We start from the raw sequence: 13860 nt of genomic DNA, 5'->3' as shown, positions 1-13860 counted from the left end.
AATGAGCAGAATGAATTAATGGGATAATTAGCACTGAGTTGTGTTTGTTCGTTCATTTTTCTTTACTTTATCTGTCAATTTTAAGAGAGTAGCAAGTTCAATTATGAAAATGGTATGAGATAAATTAAGCTACAACAAATTTACTGTCTTCAAACAATTTTCCCTCTTGAGAATTGCAAATTGTACTTCATCTTAAATATTTATTAAGTAACATTTTTTAATGCATCACCATTATGCTTGGTAGTTAGATCTTTGTAAAGATTCTTTACCCATCATCGCTCACACGAAACAATGCCCTTTTACAGAGCACACGGAGAAGCTGATAATAGAAGGCTGGGGGGAACCAATTACAGGCCAGATGCACACGTAAAGGTTCAATGAAAGAAAAAGGAGATTCAGGGGTGGAGAAACGGAGGCGACACATCGAGCCCTACGACTATGAGGAACAGCTTCTCGATGATTTCGATCAATGGCATTGGATTTTCTACTATTTATTTCTGTACTCCCAAATAGAAGAAAAATGTTTACGTAAAGTCGAAAATGCCTTGTGTTGGATACATTTTTCAATGTTTGTTATAAAGAGGTTCACAATATTGACATCACTCATATTGAACTGTGCTGTTGCCAAAAAAATTTGTGTGATCGCTGTATGAGCATATGGTTGCCAAATGTCTGTTTACTTGTGAAAAATACCTAATGCTGCTTCTGAGCAAGATATATACATTTCCAGTTTTTTATGGGATCAGAAAGGTTTTACTGCCTGGACGTACACACTGCCTATACACACCAAAATACAGTATCTCTCTTTCACACAGATCACTACACATCCCAGAAACATAATTATCCTCGTTATCGGACTCCAGAATAACGGCTTCAATGAAACACAATCAGTTCTGTAACTAATGTTTAAACAATTTATTGTAAACACTTTTTTTTCCTTTTTACAGGAATTCATTAAATTACTGTTTTTAATGAGCTTTACCAACACATTTTATGACTAACATTTTTCCAAACCCCAGTAAACCAAACGCAGTGAACTCAAAGCTCTGCAAGTTGCATCATAACTGTCAACCATAGGGAACATTTAATAGATGTCTAATACACTGTTTCCATTACTGTATCCTCAAACAACAAACACATAGTTTATTATCTGGTAAAACAACCGACAATGTGACAGCTAACACCGTCTAAACACACAAATTACCAGGTAGTTGTGGCACGATGCTAAATGTTGTTACAAGTGAGAAATGTGTGTTAACTAGGTACAGCCGAGGAAATGTTTTCTTTGAACTAATGTAATTCTACAGGCAGAGGTTGTCGGTACAACATATGTAGGAAAAGAGTATACGTATTACAAATATTTTCTGATTCTAGATTTCATCGACTATAACAGGTGAGAGTAAAAAATTACATTATTCAACACTTATGAAATTTCTTGGAAAAAACAAGTAGAATAAAACTTCATTGAAAAATAATGGCTACAGAAAGAAAATGTGTAATCTGACGTGAAAATAACCGGTTTATTTAGTCGAAGAATGCTAAAAAAAACTGATTTTAAAAACTACCACATAATGTAACTACTGAAATACAATCATGAAAAAGATAAAATATAAAAAAATTTCATGAAACGAAAAACTAACTACTGGTAAAACTGACACTCAACTTCCTTGTTTTAACTTATACCCACTAGTTTATGAAATCCATTTCCTCTGGCAGTTTTCTTGCATTTTACAATTTAATTACCAAGCTGTGATTGTCCCTCCAATGATAACAAGATATCAACTATTTTTAACAAAAATATAAAATATAAAAATCTAAATCAATCTATAAAAATTTGGTACCAAAAAATTTATAAGGTACCTATGGCAAGGTTGCTTATTAAAACAACAATACTATATTTTTCATTAAGGTTCATAAACACATGGAATTCCACCACGCTGCTCATCGTAACTACCCACAGTGATGAATAAAGTTTTTATATGCTTATAAAGCGATGGTAGCCATGTCTTTTACTGTTCTCATGGGTTTGTGCCAAAAATAAAGCCCTTGGGCAGTAGAATAAATTAAGTAACTTAATTGTAAATAATTTTCCTAATAATTTTGAACAATATATAAAATTACTATTCTTACGCAACATATATTATTAAGTAGTTATAAAAATAATTTAAAAAAAGAAAACTTTAGAGTATTTAGATCTACTGCTACTTGAAAAGGGCTTGCCGCAACATGAGTAAGGTAGTATTTTAAAAATAAACTTAATGAGTCAGAACAGACTTTGGTATTAACCTAAGAAAAACGTTGGTTTCGTATTGCAGGAATTTCACTTGAAACTATGGTTTGGATCACGGATAAGTCCTCCCAGAAAATAATTTTGGGAAACAAAGTTTGTAAGATGAATATAAGTCCCTATGTATTCAGAATCATGGTTGCCAAATGTCTGTTTACCCGTGGAAAATAGCTAGTGTGGTCTGTGAGCAAGATTTTTACAATTCCAGTTTTATGGGAAGTATGTACACACTGCCTATTCACACCACAATACAGTATCTCTCTTTCACACAGATCACTACATGTCCCAACATAATTTTCCTCATTATCAGTCTCCAGAATAACAACTTCAATGAAACACAATCAGTAGGTAGTGTAAATAATGTTTAAACAATTTATTGTACCTAACCTAAAAATACCTAACTAAATAAAAATACCGGTATGTTTCCAACGTATAAAAGGGATCACTCGCCTCCCTCAAAATCAGGTTTGATTCCAGGCAGGGTCAAGCCCAGATTATTTACAAATGGGAAACATGGCTGATGTTGCTGTCAGCAGGTGGGCTTTCTCAGGGTATTCTTGTTCACCCCACCCCTTCATTCTGTCAGTGGTCCATTCTCATCTCACTGTCTCTAATGACTGCAATGGCAACGAGACGTTGAACCCATTAATTTCATTTTCCATCGAAGAAACTAATGTAATTTGGGTTGTGCATCGGCAAAAAATATTGAGTGATTGTCTACAGTAATTTAAACTTCAATCATTTTTGCTGTGTTGCACAAACCCCAGAACAATAAAGGAAAGAGCCAACAGCATGTGCAATGATCTGTAGCCAGTCTTCTCAGTGGAAATTCAATCATGAACAAATGTGTGCTTGACTATACAGTAATTGACAAATTACATTACTTCTGCAGATAAAGACAATATCAATATGGTGATCCTAATGCGTGTTCCACCACGTGGAACTACCGTGCAGACAACACAAAACATATGCAACAAACTTCTGTACACAGTTCAACATTGGATATTCTTTGGGTACAAGTTAACAAGGGAAAATGTTTCAAGATTGGGACTAATATATGTATGTATGTACAATTTTTAAAAACCAGCAAGGAAGGGCTATTACTGAATTATAATTCAGCCAAATATGCTTAACAACGATCAACAATTTTCATGAATGAATAATGCCTGTGCAAGATAAAAATAATTAACAGTAATACGGGAAATTTTTTTTTTTCTAAAACATTTGTTTGGTGTGCAAAATAATGAATTATATTTTGATACATTATAACATTATAAGTATAAAAATTAAATTATTTTTGTACAAAATTTAAATATGTCCTGGTAGTTAAAAAAAATGCATTTGTACAGGACTATAGATTTTGAAATAAACTTAAAATCCATTTGGCACTTACTACTTAAGTAAAACTTATATAAATTTCATCCTTGACCATTTGGTGGTTTTAATACAAACTACAAGTAAGTACTACAAACAGAAGGCCTAATTTAGTCTCAGTCACTACTAAAGCACACCAGAACTTAACTAATGTGCACTGCGTAATGGCCTCTTCAAATCCTTACATTAAATTCACACCTACGTACTGAAAACACGTTATCCATAGCTGCTATGGCATAGCATAAATTGTCTTCTCTTCAAACTTACTTAGTAAACCTCACCTCTCAGTGTTCTCTTTAGTACAAAAATATTGAGCTTTTCATTCTATTCCCCTCACATTTCAAGTGATTACTTTATTAAACTATGGACTAAGTTATAACTAAGAATAACAGCAGTAGATAACACACAAACAATTGTTAATATTTTTATGACAGTTAAACTTTTTTTTTTAATTCCTCATGGAGTCTTCTATGAAGTGGAAAATTATTAGCTTGAAATAGTGATCCTATAAACATATAAAAATTAAAAAAAATAGTTTAAAGTTTTAATTGTCAAGTTGTTATAACTATTTTGAGAAGTACATAAATGTATAAAAACTTTTTATAAAATCAGTAAACTGACTTATGAAAGACTCAATTTACAAACAAGAACCAAACAGACGTGCCGATGCAAGCGTGAGCTTCCTGTCATCCAAGTGCATGATTGCTTATGTTAGCTGCATTAAGAACTCAGTCTTGGGCATGCTATAATTTTAATTATTAGTGATGAGCTGATGAGTCCAATTCTATTTTTTTTTCTTCCAAATCTGAATCTCCAATTCGGTTCTCAAAAATGTGACTTGAACCCATCTGCAAGTCTAATTATAGATCTCAAGAAACAGAACAAAAATAATACATGAGTAAAAACTAAGAAACTTTCATTACATGAATGACCATTAATGTAAGCTAAAAAAAAAAAAATATATTTTTCACTTTGTACACAAAATTATTAATAATTTGTTTTGTTCGACCCAAGTAAAAAGGAAAATTGATTTACAGCTTATTTATCAAATGTCCGCATACAACAGATGTTTAACGACTTAGTTACACTAAAGTTGTTATTTATATTTACTCAACTGTATTAATTTTTAAGCAGACGTAAAGAAAATTATGGTAACGTTAGTTTTTAGTTAGTTTTAAATTATTATATTGCTAAGATTATTTTTTAATGACTTCTGAAGCTATTTGTTTATTGAGTTGAAGTATTCATAAATTTACATTGCTGTAAATTGTTTAAATCATGATAATAATTTTTGTATTCCTCTAACCAATCTATAATGTGAAAGATATATAAAATATTTACTAAGAATATTTTGCCTGTGTATTATCTACTGTATAAAAAGCACCAAAAAAACAAGAGCACATTTATGCTCATCAGTGAATAAATATTTGTATTAAAAAACAAGGAATTTATGTTTTGCTATATCAAAACATAACAACCAGTAACTCTTTGTTACACATGATATCCATTTTGTGTCACAAAGCTGAAACATGATGGTAAAGACTGTTGTTCATGCGAACAAAATTGTGTATTCACTATCATGCTTTTGAAGACTGATGTATGATCTTAAACTTAATGACCTGGATCAAAGTAATCACAGCAATAACCACTAAGTGGCTAACAGCACATCACTCTTAACACTTCAAACACGTCATATCATAAAATAGATTCTGTCGAATTCTCACTCATCTGAGAATAATAGTAACACTAAAAATTAAAATGCACATTTAAAGAAAAATGTTAAATAGTAAACACATGTCCAGAAAATTAAAAGTCGCAGCAACAAGCATTTTCCCCAGTGGAAGACAATGTTAAGTAACGTATCTAAACTAGGGATGAATTATTTGTTACAGTATATTGCTTGTTTACTTGAAGCAGGAGTGAAAAATTTCATCAAATTGTCAGCATGTATCTTGTGGTATGTTCCAAATTATCTTTGCCTGACACGAAATTCATCTGATGAGTGTTCCCGATAGCCGTGAGGTGCCAAGAAACCACCGTTATTCATCCCTAGATTAAATTTCACAAAACAGAACAAAAAACAATATTTTTTTTTTTCACTGAAGGAATGTTTAAGTGATGAACTTCTTTATCCCTGGAGCACAGTTTCAGCCAAGTCACACCATACACTTGAGGAAGTAATTGGCACACACACACACACACACGATCACACACAAAAATGTCTTGCAGGCTGGCGGCCTTAAGTGTTCCGTCTTCGCATTGCTATGAGCTCCACCTCGCTAAGCACAACGCATGTAGCACAAGAAAAGACAGGGTTCTTTGAACATGATTCAACCAAAAAAAAAAATTAAATTAAAAAAAAAGCTCATGTAAAGTAGTAGGTGAACTATAATTTAGTATTTCAAATGACAAAATTAATGTAACTAATATTTACCATTTGTGTGTATGTACGTATAGTATGCAGTAACACTTCCCGAATTACGTGAACTGTAACTAACGTAACTCCGCAGCTGGGTAAACACTTGATACTAAATGTGCTACCCGTGTGGGTGTTTTTTAAGCTACAGCTGTTGAATCGACTGCTGTACCTTTAGAAGCATAATGCTTACTAGACTCTCCACTTTCACCTATACTCTCGTACAGTTACTTGTTTACTCATAGAGTATATTTCTGTGGAAAAGCAAAATAAAAGTTACTTAATTACAAACAAATCTCCACTTTCCAGCTCTCCTGCCCCACTGTGCAAACATAAAAAATTTATTACAATATTTAAGCTGCTTTGAATTCTTGGAAATTATGTTTTCAGCCAGATTGAGTTAGCTATATTTAATCATGGACATGTATCATTTAAAAAAAAAATATTTGAAAAATTACTTTGCTAACATAATGTACTATTCCTCTATAAATAATGTGTTTGAAAAGGTAACACATGCTGTGTTTTTTTAAAATATATATTTTGCATGATCTATTAAGAATTATTGTATCTGCAGTGACAGTAATGGTTGTGTGTTAAAATACTATCATTCAATCAATATAAATGTCTCTTTATTTAGGCCAAAAATATCACAGGATTTATCACACATAATGTAAGATACATATGGTGCAAAAATTTTTTTTAAATTTGATAATTATAGCATTAATAAGAATTTATATGTATTTAGACTTGTGGCATGTAACTTTAAAAGAAACACGCTGACTTGTTCGAATGACTATTTCCCTACCAAAAATTTGTTTTCTCGAAAGCAGGAGAAAAAATTTTGTTAGGACCAACATGTAAAACTGATTCACAGTCCTGCTTTTTAAATTATTTTGATACTGATATTTATTATACTATATTTATTTTCAACAAAACAACACATAATTTTGATCAGAACATGCCTACCTATTAAAATATGAACTTTGTGTTTGTAATCAACCTCTATTTCCTTGTAAACATATGTTAGGTTAAGTTGTGTTTGCTAATTTACTCAATGGCCCCATCTGCAAGGCTTATTATTTTACTCAGTAATTAAATTAATATAATAAATTAATTTGATGCATCTTTTTCCAACGGGTGATGTGCATTTTCCACATTTTTCAGGGTTCCAATTTTAGTCACATTCCATCTTAAGCAAAATGTAATTGATGTAATTGGCCAAATAATGTTTCATATTTCATGGTAAGTGTTGGTATAAGTAAATAAATATAAATTATTCCTAATGTTTGAAATGCTTGCAGTCCTCATAATTATACATAGGCTGTGATGGTTTTCTGTTGGATTACCTAAGGAAAAGCAAAGAATGGACTCTAAAGATGCTACTTGTTTATTAAAAGATTTTAGGTCATACCATTTTCTATATCTATGCAGTTTAGTTTTCAAAATTTGGTTTTGTTAAATTAGTTTGTAGTTTAATCGTTTAATGTGATGCCTGAAAATAATTGTGACTGACTACTACAAATAGTTTTCCTTGTGAAGTCAATTACGTACATTTAATACTGAAAAAATTTTCAGGAATGACTTATACTGTCAACAGGCACCGTGTTATGTATGATCTTTGCAAATCTCATGAAGTTTGATCTCTGCTTAAAATGAAGGAAAATTTTCAATACTAATCAATGAAAAATCATGTGGCATTAAAGCTGTTGAAACCAATTTGGTGTTTTTGGTTCCTATCTTAATAAACAACTAAAACCAAAAGAGCCTAGTTTCAGACAGTATCAAGTAGTTAAACATTTAATGTAAAGACACAATATTATAGTTTTATTTTCTGGCTGATTAAAAAAATATATAAATAAATGGTGTTATTGTTTATTAATGAAATCTCTTTATTAAAAAAAATTGCATATTATGGAACAAATATGAAACTTGAATGTTCCATAGTACTAATATCTCCAAAACAGTGTCATTTTGACTGATACATGATACACTTTTTGACTATAATGATTTGTAATAAGCATGTCTAACTTAACGGAATAAATAAAATAAATATGTTTAGTATTTCTGTGTTCGATAAATGTTCTATAGTCGTAATGTAAAAATGAGTAACTAATAACAGTTACAAGATTAGAAAAAGTAACCTGATCCCAATATTTTTTAAATTAAATTTTACTAATGTACATCACGTAAGCCTAAGATTTTGTCAACAATCAAATGTAAGCAGGCTTGTGTTTTTTTTTTACTTTTTTACTTATTACCATCACCGTGGACTTAAAATTATTACTTATATCAATATAAACATTCTAAACTGTTACAAAATTCCTTTTTAATCTAGTTTCAATAATCGTTAAACATATTATATCAGCTGTTATGTATTGTGCCACGCCACCCCCAGCTACTTGGCGCCCTGGGCGGTTGCCTGGTTCGCCTATATGGACGGGCCGGCCCTGTCATTAAATTTAATATTTAGTTATTTGTCACTAGAATTAAGTTCTGATTGAAAATGCAGATTAATTTTGTGATTTTAATTGCATTTTGGTGCTTCGTGGTGTAATAACTTGAATTTTGGTGCTATTCAGTGTACCTATCGACTTTGCTTCGTGGCGTTATTTCGGTTCTACCGCAATCCACTGTATGATCTTGTCCCTAGTGATACGCAACAGGACAGAAATGACGTGAAAAGGTAGAGACTGCGTGACCAGAAAGCACGGACTCACACACACAAATGGTAAAAGGTCTGCTGGCTGCAGCGCGGGGAGTCCTCGCTGCGGCGAGGCGGGCCCCAGGGGGGCGAGGGACGGGCTCGTCTACAAGACCACGGCTTGCAGGGTGGCCATGATCGCGGCGCTCAGGCCGGCGGCCAGCGGGAGCGTTACCACCCACGCAAAGATTATGTTCCTGCACAAAAAGGCAAAAATTTTTTGCTGAAGGTTGTCGTCGTTGCACACTAGCAGTTCTCATTTATTTTACTCGACAAACTACTAATGCACACACAATAATTTCAATCATATAGTTGTTTAAAGGTAGGTTTCTGCAAATAAGGTTTTGTTTTTTTCATTTCAAACAATTTAGAATCAAATATCATGATATTCATGAATATTGAATATTTTCCCTATAAATATTTAACTTACACAGAAATTTTTATTTTTTCCCCACATATTTCACAGAAGACCAAGAAAAGTGGATTGAAAATACATTAAAATAAAAAAAGAGACTAATATACATAGAACAATTACAAAGAGCTGTAAAATAAAGGATATTTAAAAAAAAAAACCTGGCAATGGATTTTCTTAATACAGTAGGTAAATATTATGTTTGAAAGTTGTTTTGTTATCTGGCTGCATACATAAAATAAAATATTATTAATAATTTTAAATAATAATCAATGACTTTTTGTTAAATATAAAAAATAATGTGTGAATATTGTTGCAGTACTAATCTAAATTTCTCAATAAATCATCTTAGCCTCATATGTTTTACATTTTTTTTGCAATAATTTTTCTTTCATGAATGTGTCCCAACATGGCACGGACCATATACTGGTAACAAATAATTTGAAAAAATATTCAATTTGAAAAGCTGAATCGAATATAAAATTATTCATGAATATAGAATACTAAACTATGTATTCACGAATACCAAATATTTTTTGAGTACTTGTAGACCCCTATTTAAAGGATGTCATGATGGTGTTGAAGTCATCCAGGGCTATGCCCTCCTTTAAGCCTAATGTGCCTCGCTGCTTCAGATCCCTTCTCCTGCCACCATCACCCTCTGTTCCAAACCGCCCGCCAAGTTTGTGCGTGTGTATGTGTACCGCTGGAGGGCACAGTAATCTCAGTGCTTCGTACCTGTAAATTAAGTACATCAATTGATATGTAACTTGTTTATTTTTTCTTTGCGTTTTTAGCAGATGGAGTGACCACTTAAATGAATTATAATGTAGTAAATATTCAGAAACCCGAACATTGTCGAGCAGTCCGGAAGCAGGACTTAATTAATATTTTTAGTTTGTTTTGAATAGGATATTAATACTATTGTTTACAGCCATTGGGCTAAATGTGAGTTCTGTGTGTAGTCATTACTTTTCCCGGTGGCGTGCTTTTCCAAATGTTTGTAATGGTCAACAGCCGGAATCTGGCCGGTGACCTGCCTCTAGGGCGTGCTGGGAGGAGGCAGTCTGTTGCCGCCTCACCCCGAGGTAAGAAACTCCACTCAGTCGTCATCTTCAGCTTCGTAATTCTTTGATCCATGTCCATCTGTTTGCTTAAATTATATAATCACTTTCACGTAACTTCAGGACTTTACTTCGGGTAGTGGACTGCTTTATGCTCTACGTAATTATTATTTTACTCATTATTTGATTTTTTTGGTCATGCTCTACAAACTTTAATTCTGTCCAGCACACGTGTTGCCCTGGACCAGATCTTAAACTGATTCATGCCACCGGCTTTTTAACTGTGTAAAATGATGTGGAAGGAGAGCGGACGTATATCGTGAATAAAACAATGAAATTGGAAAAAAAAATTCTTCTTTCGTGAGCGTGATCACGTGCAACGTCAGGAAGACTGAGGTGTGTGGGCCACCTTCAAGGGCCTAATTTATTTATTTTTTAATATAAATAATGCGTTGACGCCCTACCGGTCCCTGCTACGATGTTGCCGTCGCTGAGGGCGCCAACTGGCCTAAGTTTAGACCCTGTGGGCCAGTTCACAGGTAGAGCGGAGATCCTCGGGGTCGTGACGTAGCCACGTGGCTGGCAGGGAGCTGGATCGGTAGAGGTGGTGGCCCGGAGCGGGCGGAGCTGCTCAGTTCCCGGCGGAACTGTTCACTTGTGAGGCGCGACACACGACTTGCCTGGTCCAGGTCTGAAGCTCGACTGCCGCGTTCCGCATCGCTGCGCGTCACCCGGAGCCGGCTCCCCGCAAAAACGTCCCAAGCGCGGCAGGACTCCTCAAGCCGCGAACTACTCCCCCCACCCTGGTGAGGCGACGAGGGGACATAACGACCTGTGCGAGCTAAGGGAGCACTTGGGACGACGTCAGCGTGTCCACCACTGAGAGTAAATTGGGGGTGTGAGCCTCGCTGCGCACGGGCGAAGTCACGGCCTTGAGACAGGAGTACCCGGATCCACATGCCCAGAAACACATGCAGTGGCACCCTAGGCATAACAAAATATAGAACAGAACCAGAAACGACCCCCCGTGCGATAGCAGTGTATTTGAAAAAAATTATTGCGTCTTACTAAGGTAATCTAGATTTAAACCCAGCCCACTGCCGTTTTCCCTGATACCGCATTCCGTTGTTCCATTCTCACCTCACCTACTTCATTCATTCCTCAGGCTGGCCTGAGCGATTGCACCTGTTGACCACACAGAAGTGTTCTCTATATGTTTATTAACTTCTGTACTTCTGATAAAGGCCACCGTGAATATCCAAAATTGGTGTATTTTTTTTTGTTATATTTTAATGTTAATATTTTCATGCTTTGTTTCTTTAATATTCTTGTTTGTACTAGATTCATATTCACATAAAATAAAAACTGAAACCAAGTCGTGTTTGCACATGGAGTATATTTTCAAAATGGTAGTAGTTTTTGTATTAAGAAATGGTACCAAGGCCAAAAAATAAATTTTTAAAAATTGTTATCTATCTGTCTGCGAATTTGTAACAGCAACACGCAAAAACTATTTAATAGATTGTGATTAAATTTGGCATGAGTCGAATAATATTTAAGAATCTTACTAACCTGAAAGTTACACCTTCATTCTAACACTATACAATAAAATTCCTAAATTCCATGTGAACTAAGTTATTTGCACGAATATTTAAACATATGTTAAACAGATTGTGAGAACTTAAATGTTTGATGTATGCATCTTCCAAAAGGTTTTTCCTTCAGTGAGTCTGGAAACAGGTACGTAACCCACCTGAAGAGCTTCCAATCGACGCCGCCCTTGGACGTGCTGGCCCAGCCAACGAACACGACAGATCCGACCTTGCAGTGCGTCGTGCTGATGGGGATGCCGACCTTGGACGCCAGTAGCACCGTGAAGGCTGCGCCGATCTCGATGGTGAACCCCCTGTAACCGTGCAGCATGCAGGACAAGTGCTACCAACTCCACAACACTCCAGCACAGCTGGCTTGCAGGGCGCTGTACAAAGTGCATATGGCGAGAGCTGTCACTGCCAAGTAATTACGGATTTTCAGTAGGTAATTATTACGAAAACAGAGAAACTTGAAGAGACATCTCAAAATCAGTGTTTCGTATAATAAATGCAGTATGTCCATAAAAGAATGTCCCAGTTATAAATTTTAACAGTATTAACTGTAAGTGTTGTAGAGTGTTGGTTCAAGGTCACAATTAAAGAGTACGTGAGTACTACTTAATTGTTTTTTTCGCTTGCAGCTCCGCCTACGCCAAATGGCGACTCCTGAGTGTAAACCGTTTTGTGTTCTGCAATTTTCTAACAGTGAAACGGTAATTTCAGTTCAACATGCATTTCGTTTGAAGTACATACCGGTTACTGTTGCTACATGCTTTAAAGCCAGATACTGTTACATTTGTTGTAATGGTCAAGAAGACAGAGCTCTTTTTTGCTGGCCTCCACATTCACCTGACATAACGCCATGCAATTTTTTTTTTCATTTGGGGCTTTATAAAAGATAGTGTCTACATTCTGCTGCTACCTAATGATTTGCTAGAGTTTAGACACAGAACTGAAGAGAATAATGCTTCCATTACTCCAGACTTGTTAATCAAAGTGTGGGAAGAATAGGGCTTGAGGTTGGATGTGCCGTATAACTAAAGGTGCACATATTGAACAGTTGTAAGAAAAACTAGGTTAGTTTACCTTCAATTAGATACATATGTTGTAAATAGACTAAATTAAACTGTTATACCGTAGGTAAATAAGGTGACATTGTTTAAGGCTGGTAGTAGACATAGGTAAGCGAATATAGTGGAAATAAATATTAATATGATGAGTGTTGTAAAACACACATTTCATATTAAAAGTACAATATCTTGGAAAATGATAATAGGGTAGATAAAAAAAAAAACAAAAAAAAAACAAGCCTAATACAATTTAGAGTTTTCAATGTTGAATTTCAGAACATTGACATCGTCCGGGCCTGCGGCCCCTTTTAAGTCCGATATGCCACCGCCCAAACACCACCCACCCTCCATTCAAACCTCCCGCCTACCCGTGCGTACGTGTGCGTGCGTGTGTGCTCGCCCGGCAAGAGGGCGCTGTCGAGCCAGTGCGCCGCACCCCTAAAAACATAAGTAAATATAATTATGTTATTTGTTTTTATATTCCCTAGGTGCAATGTGACGGCAGATCGGCCGGGAGGGTCTTATGTACTTTTATTTTAAAATAATGTATTAAAATATCATAGCGTTTCCGCACATACCCGAGGAAACCCGAAGCCAGACAATAATTAAATGTTCATTTTATTAAATTATAATATGTATTATTCTTTTCAAGTATTCATAAATTGTCACATAATTTTTAATTCTTTCTTGGCATGTTAATTTAGTTTCCCGTGGCACGAATTCGCAAATATCTTTAATGGCAATTGTTTCGGCGGGAGGACGCCATGTTAGTCGAGTCGAGCAATGATCTCACCCCAGTCCGCCGCCATCAACGACCGAGAGTAGACGCTTCAGCACTCCGGGGACCTCACCGTTTGTTTCACCGGCGAGTAATTCTGTTTCAATTTAATTCCGTATAAATCGTTTTCTTTTCGTCCTCGGAGCTCCTCTCAGTCGGGGGACTG

The 13860-nt window shown here is 35.1% G+C and overlaps 1 protein-coding gene across 2 annotated transcripts in view; it reads right to left on the bottom strand.

The window, feature by feature from the left end:
• Positions 1-891: 891 nt before the first annotated feature.
• LOC134531827 (sodium-dependent phosphate transporter 1-A) overlaps positions 892-13860 on the bottom strand; it is a 128095-nt gene continuing 115126 nt past the window's right edge. For both annotated transcript variants that reach the window (XM_063367790.1, XM_063367791.1), the window contains 2 exons: positions 12008-12160; positions 892-8975 (listed from right to left, as the gene is read on the bottom strand). In XM_063367790.1, the coding sequence (XP_063223860.1) occupies positions 8885-8975; positions 12008-12160 (244 nt within the window). In that variant the 3' untranslated portion in view covers positions 892-8884. The remainder of the gene's footprint in view (positions 8976-12007; positions 12161-13860) is intronic.

Source organism: Bacillus rossius, chromosome 5 (assembly GCF_032445375.1).
Source record: "Bacillus rossius redtenbacheri isolate Brsri chromosome 5, Brsri_v3, whole genome shotgun sequence".
Lineage (NCBI taxonomy): Eukaryota > Metazoa > Arthropoda > Insecta > Phasmatodea > Bacillidae > Bacillus > Bacillus rossius.
The sequence above is the reverse complement of the archived record's forward strand: the minus strand, read 5'-3'. Positions and strand labels throughout refer to the sequence as shown.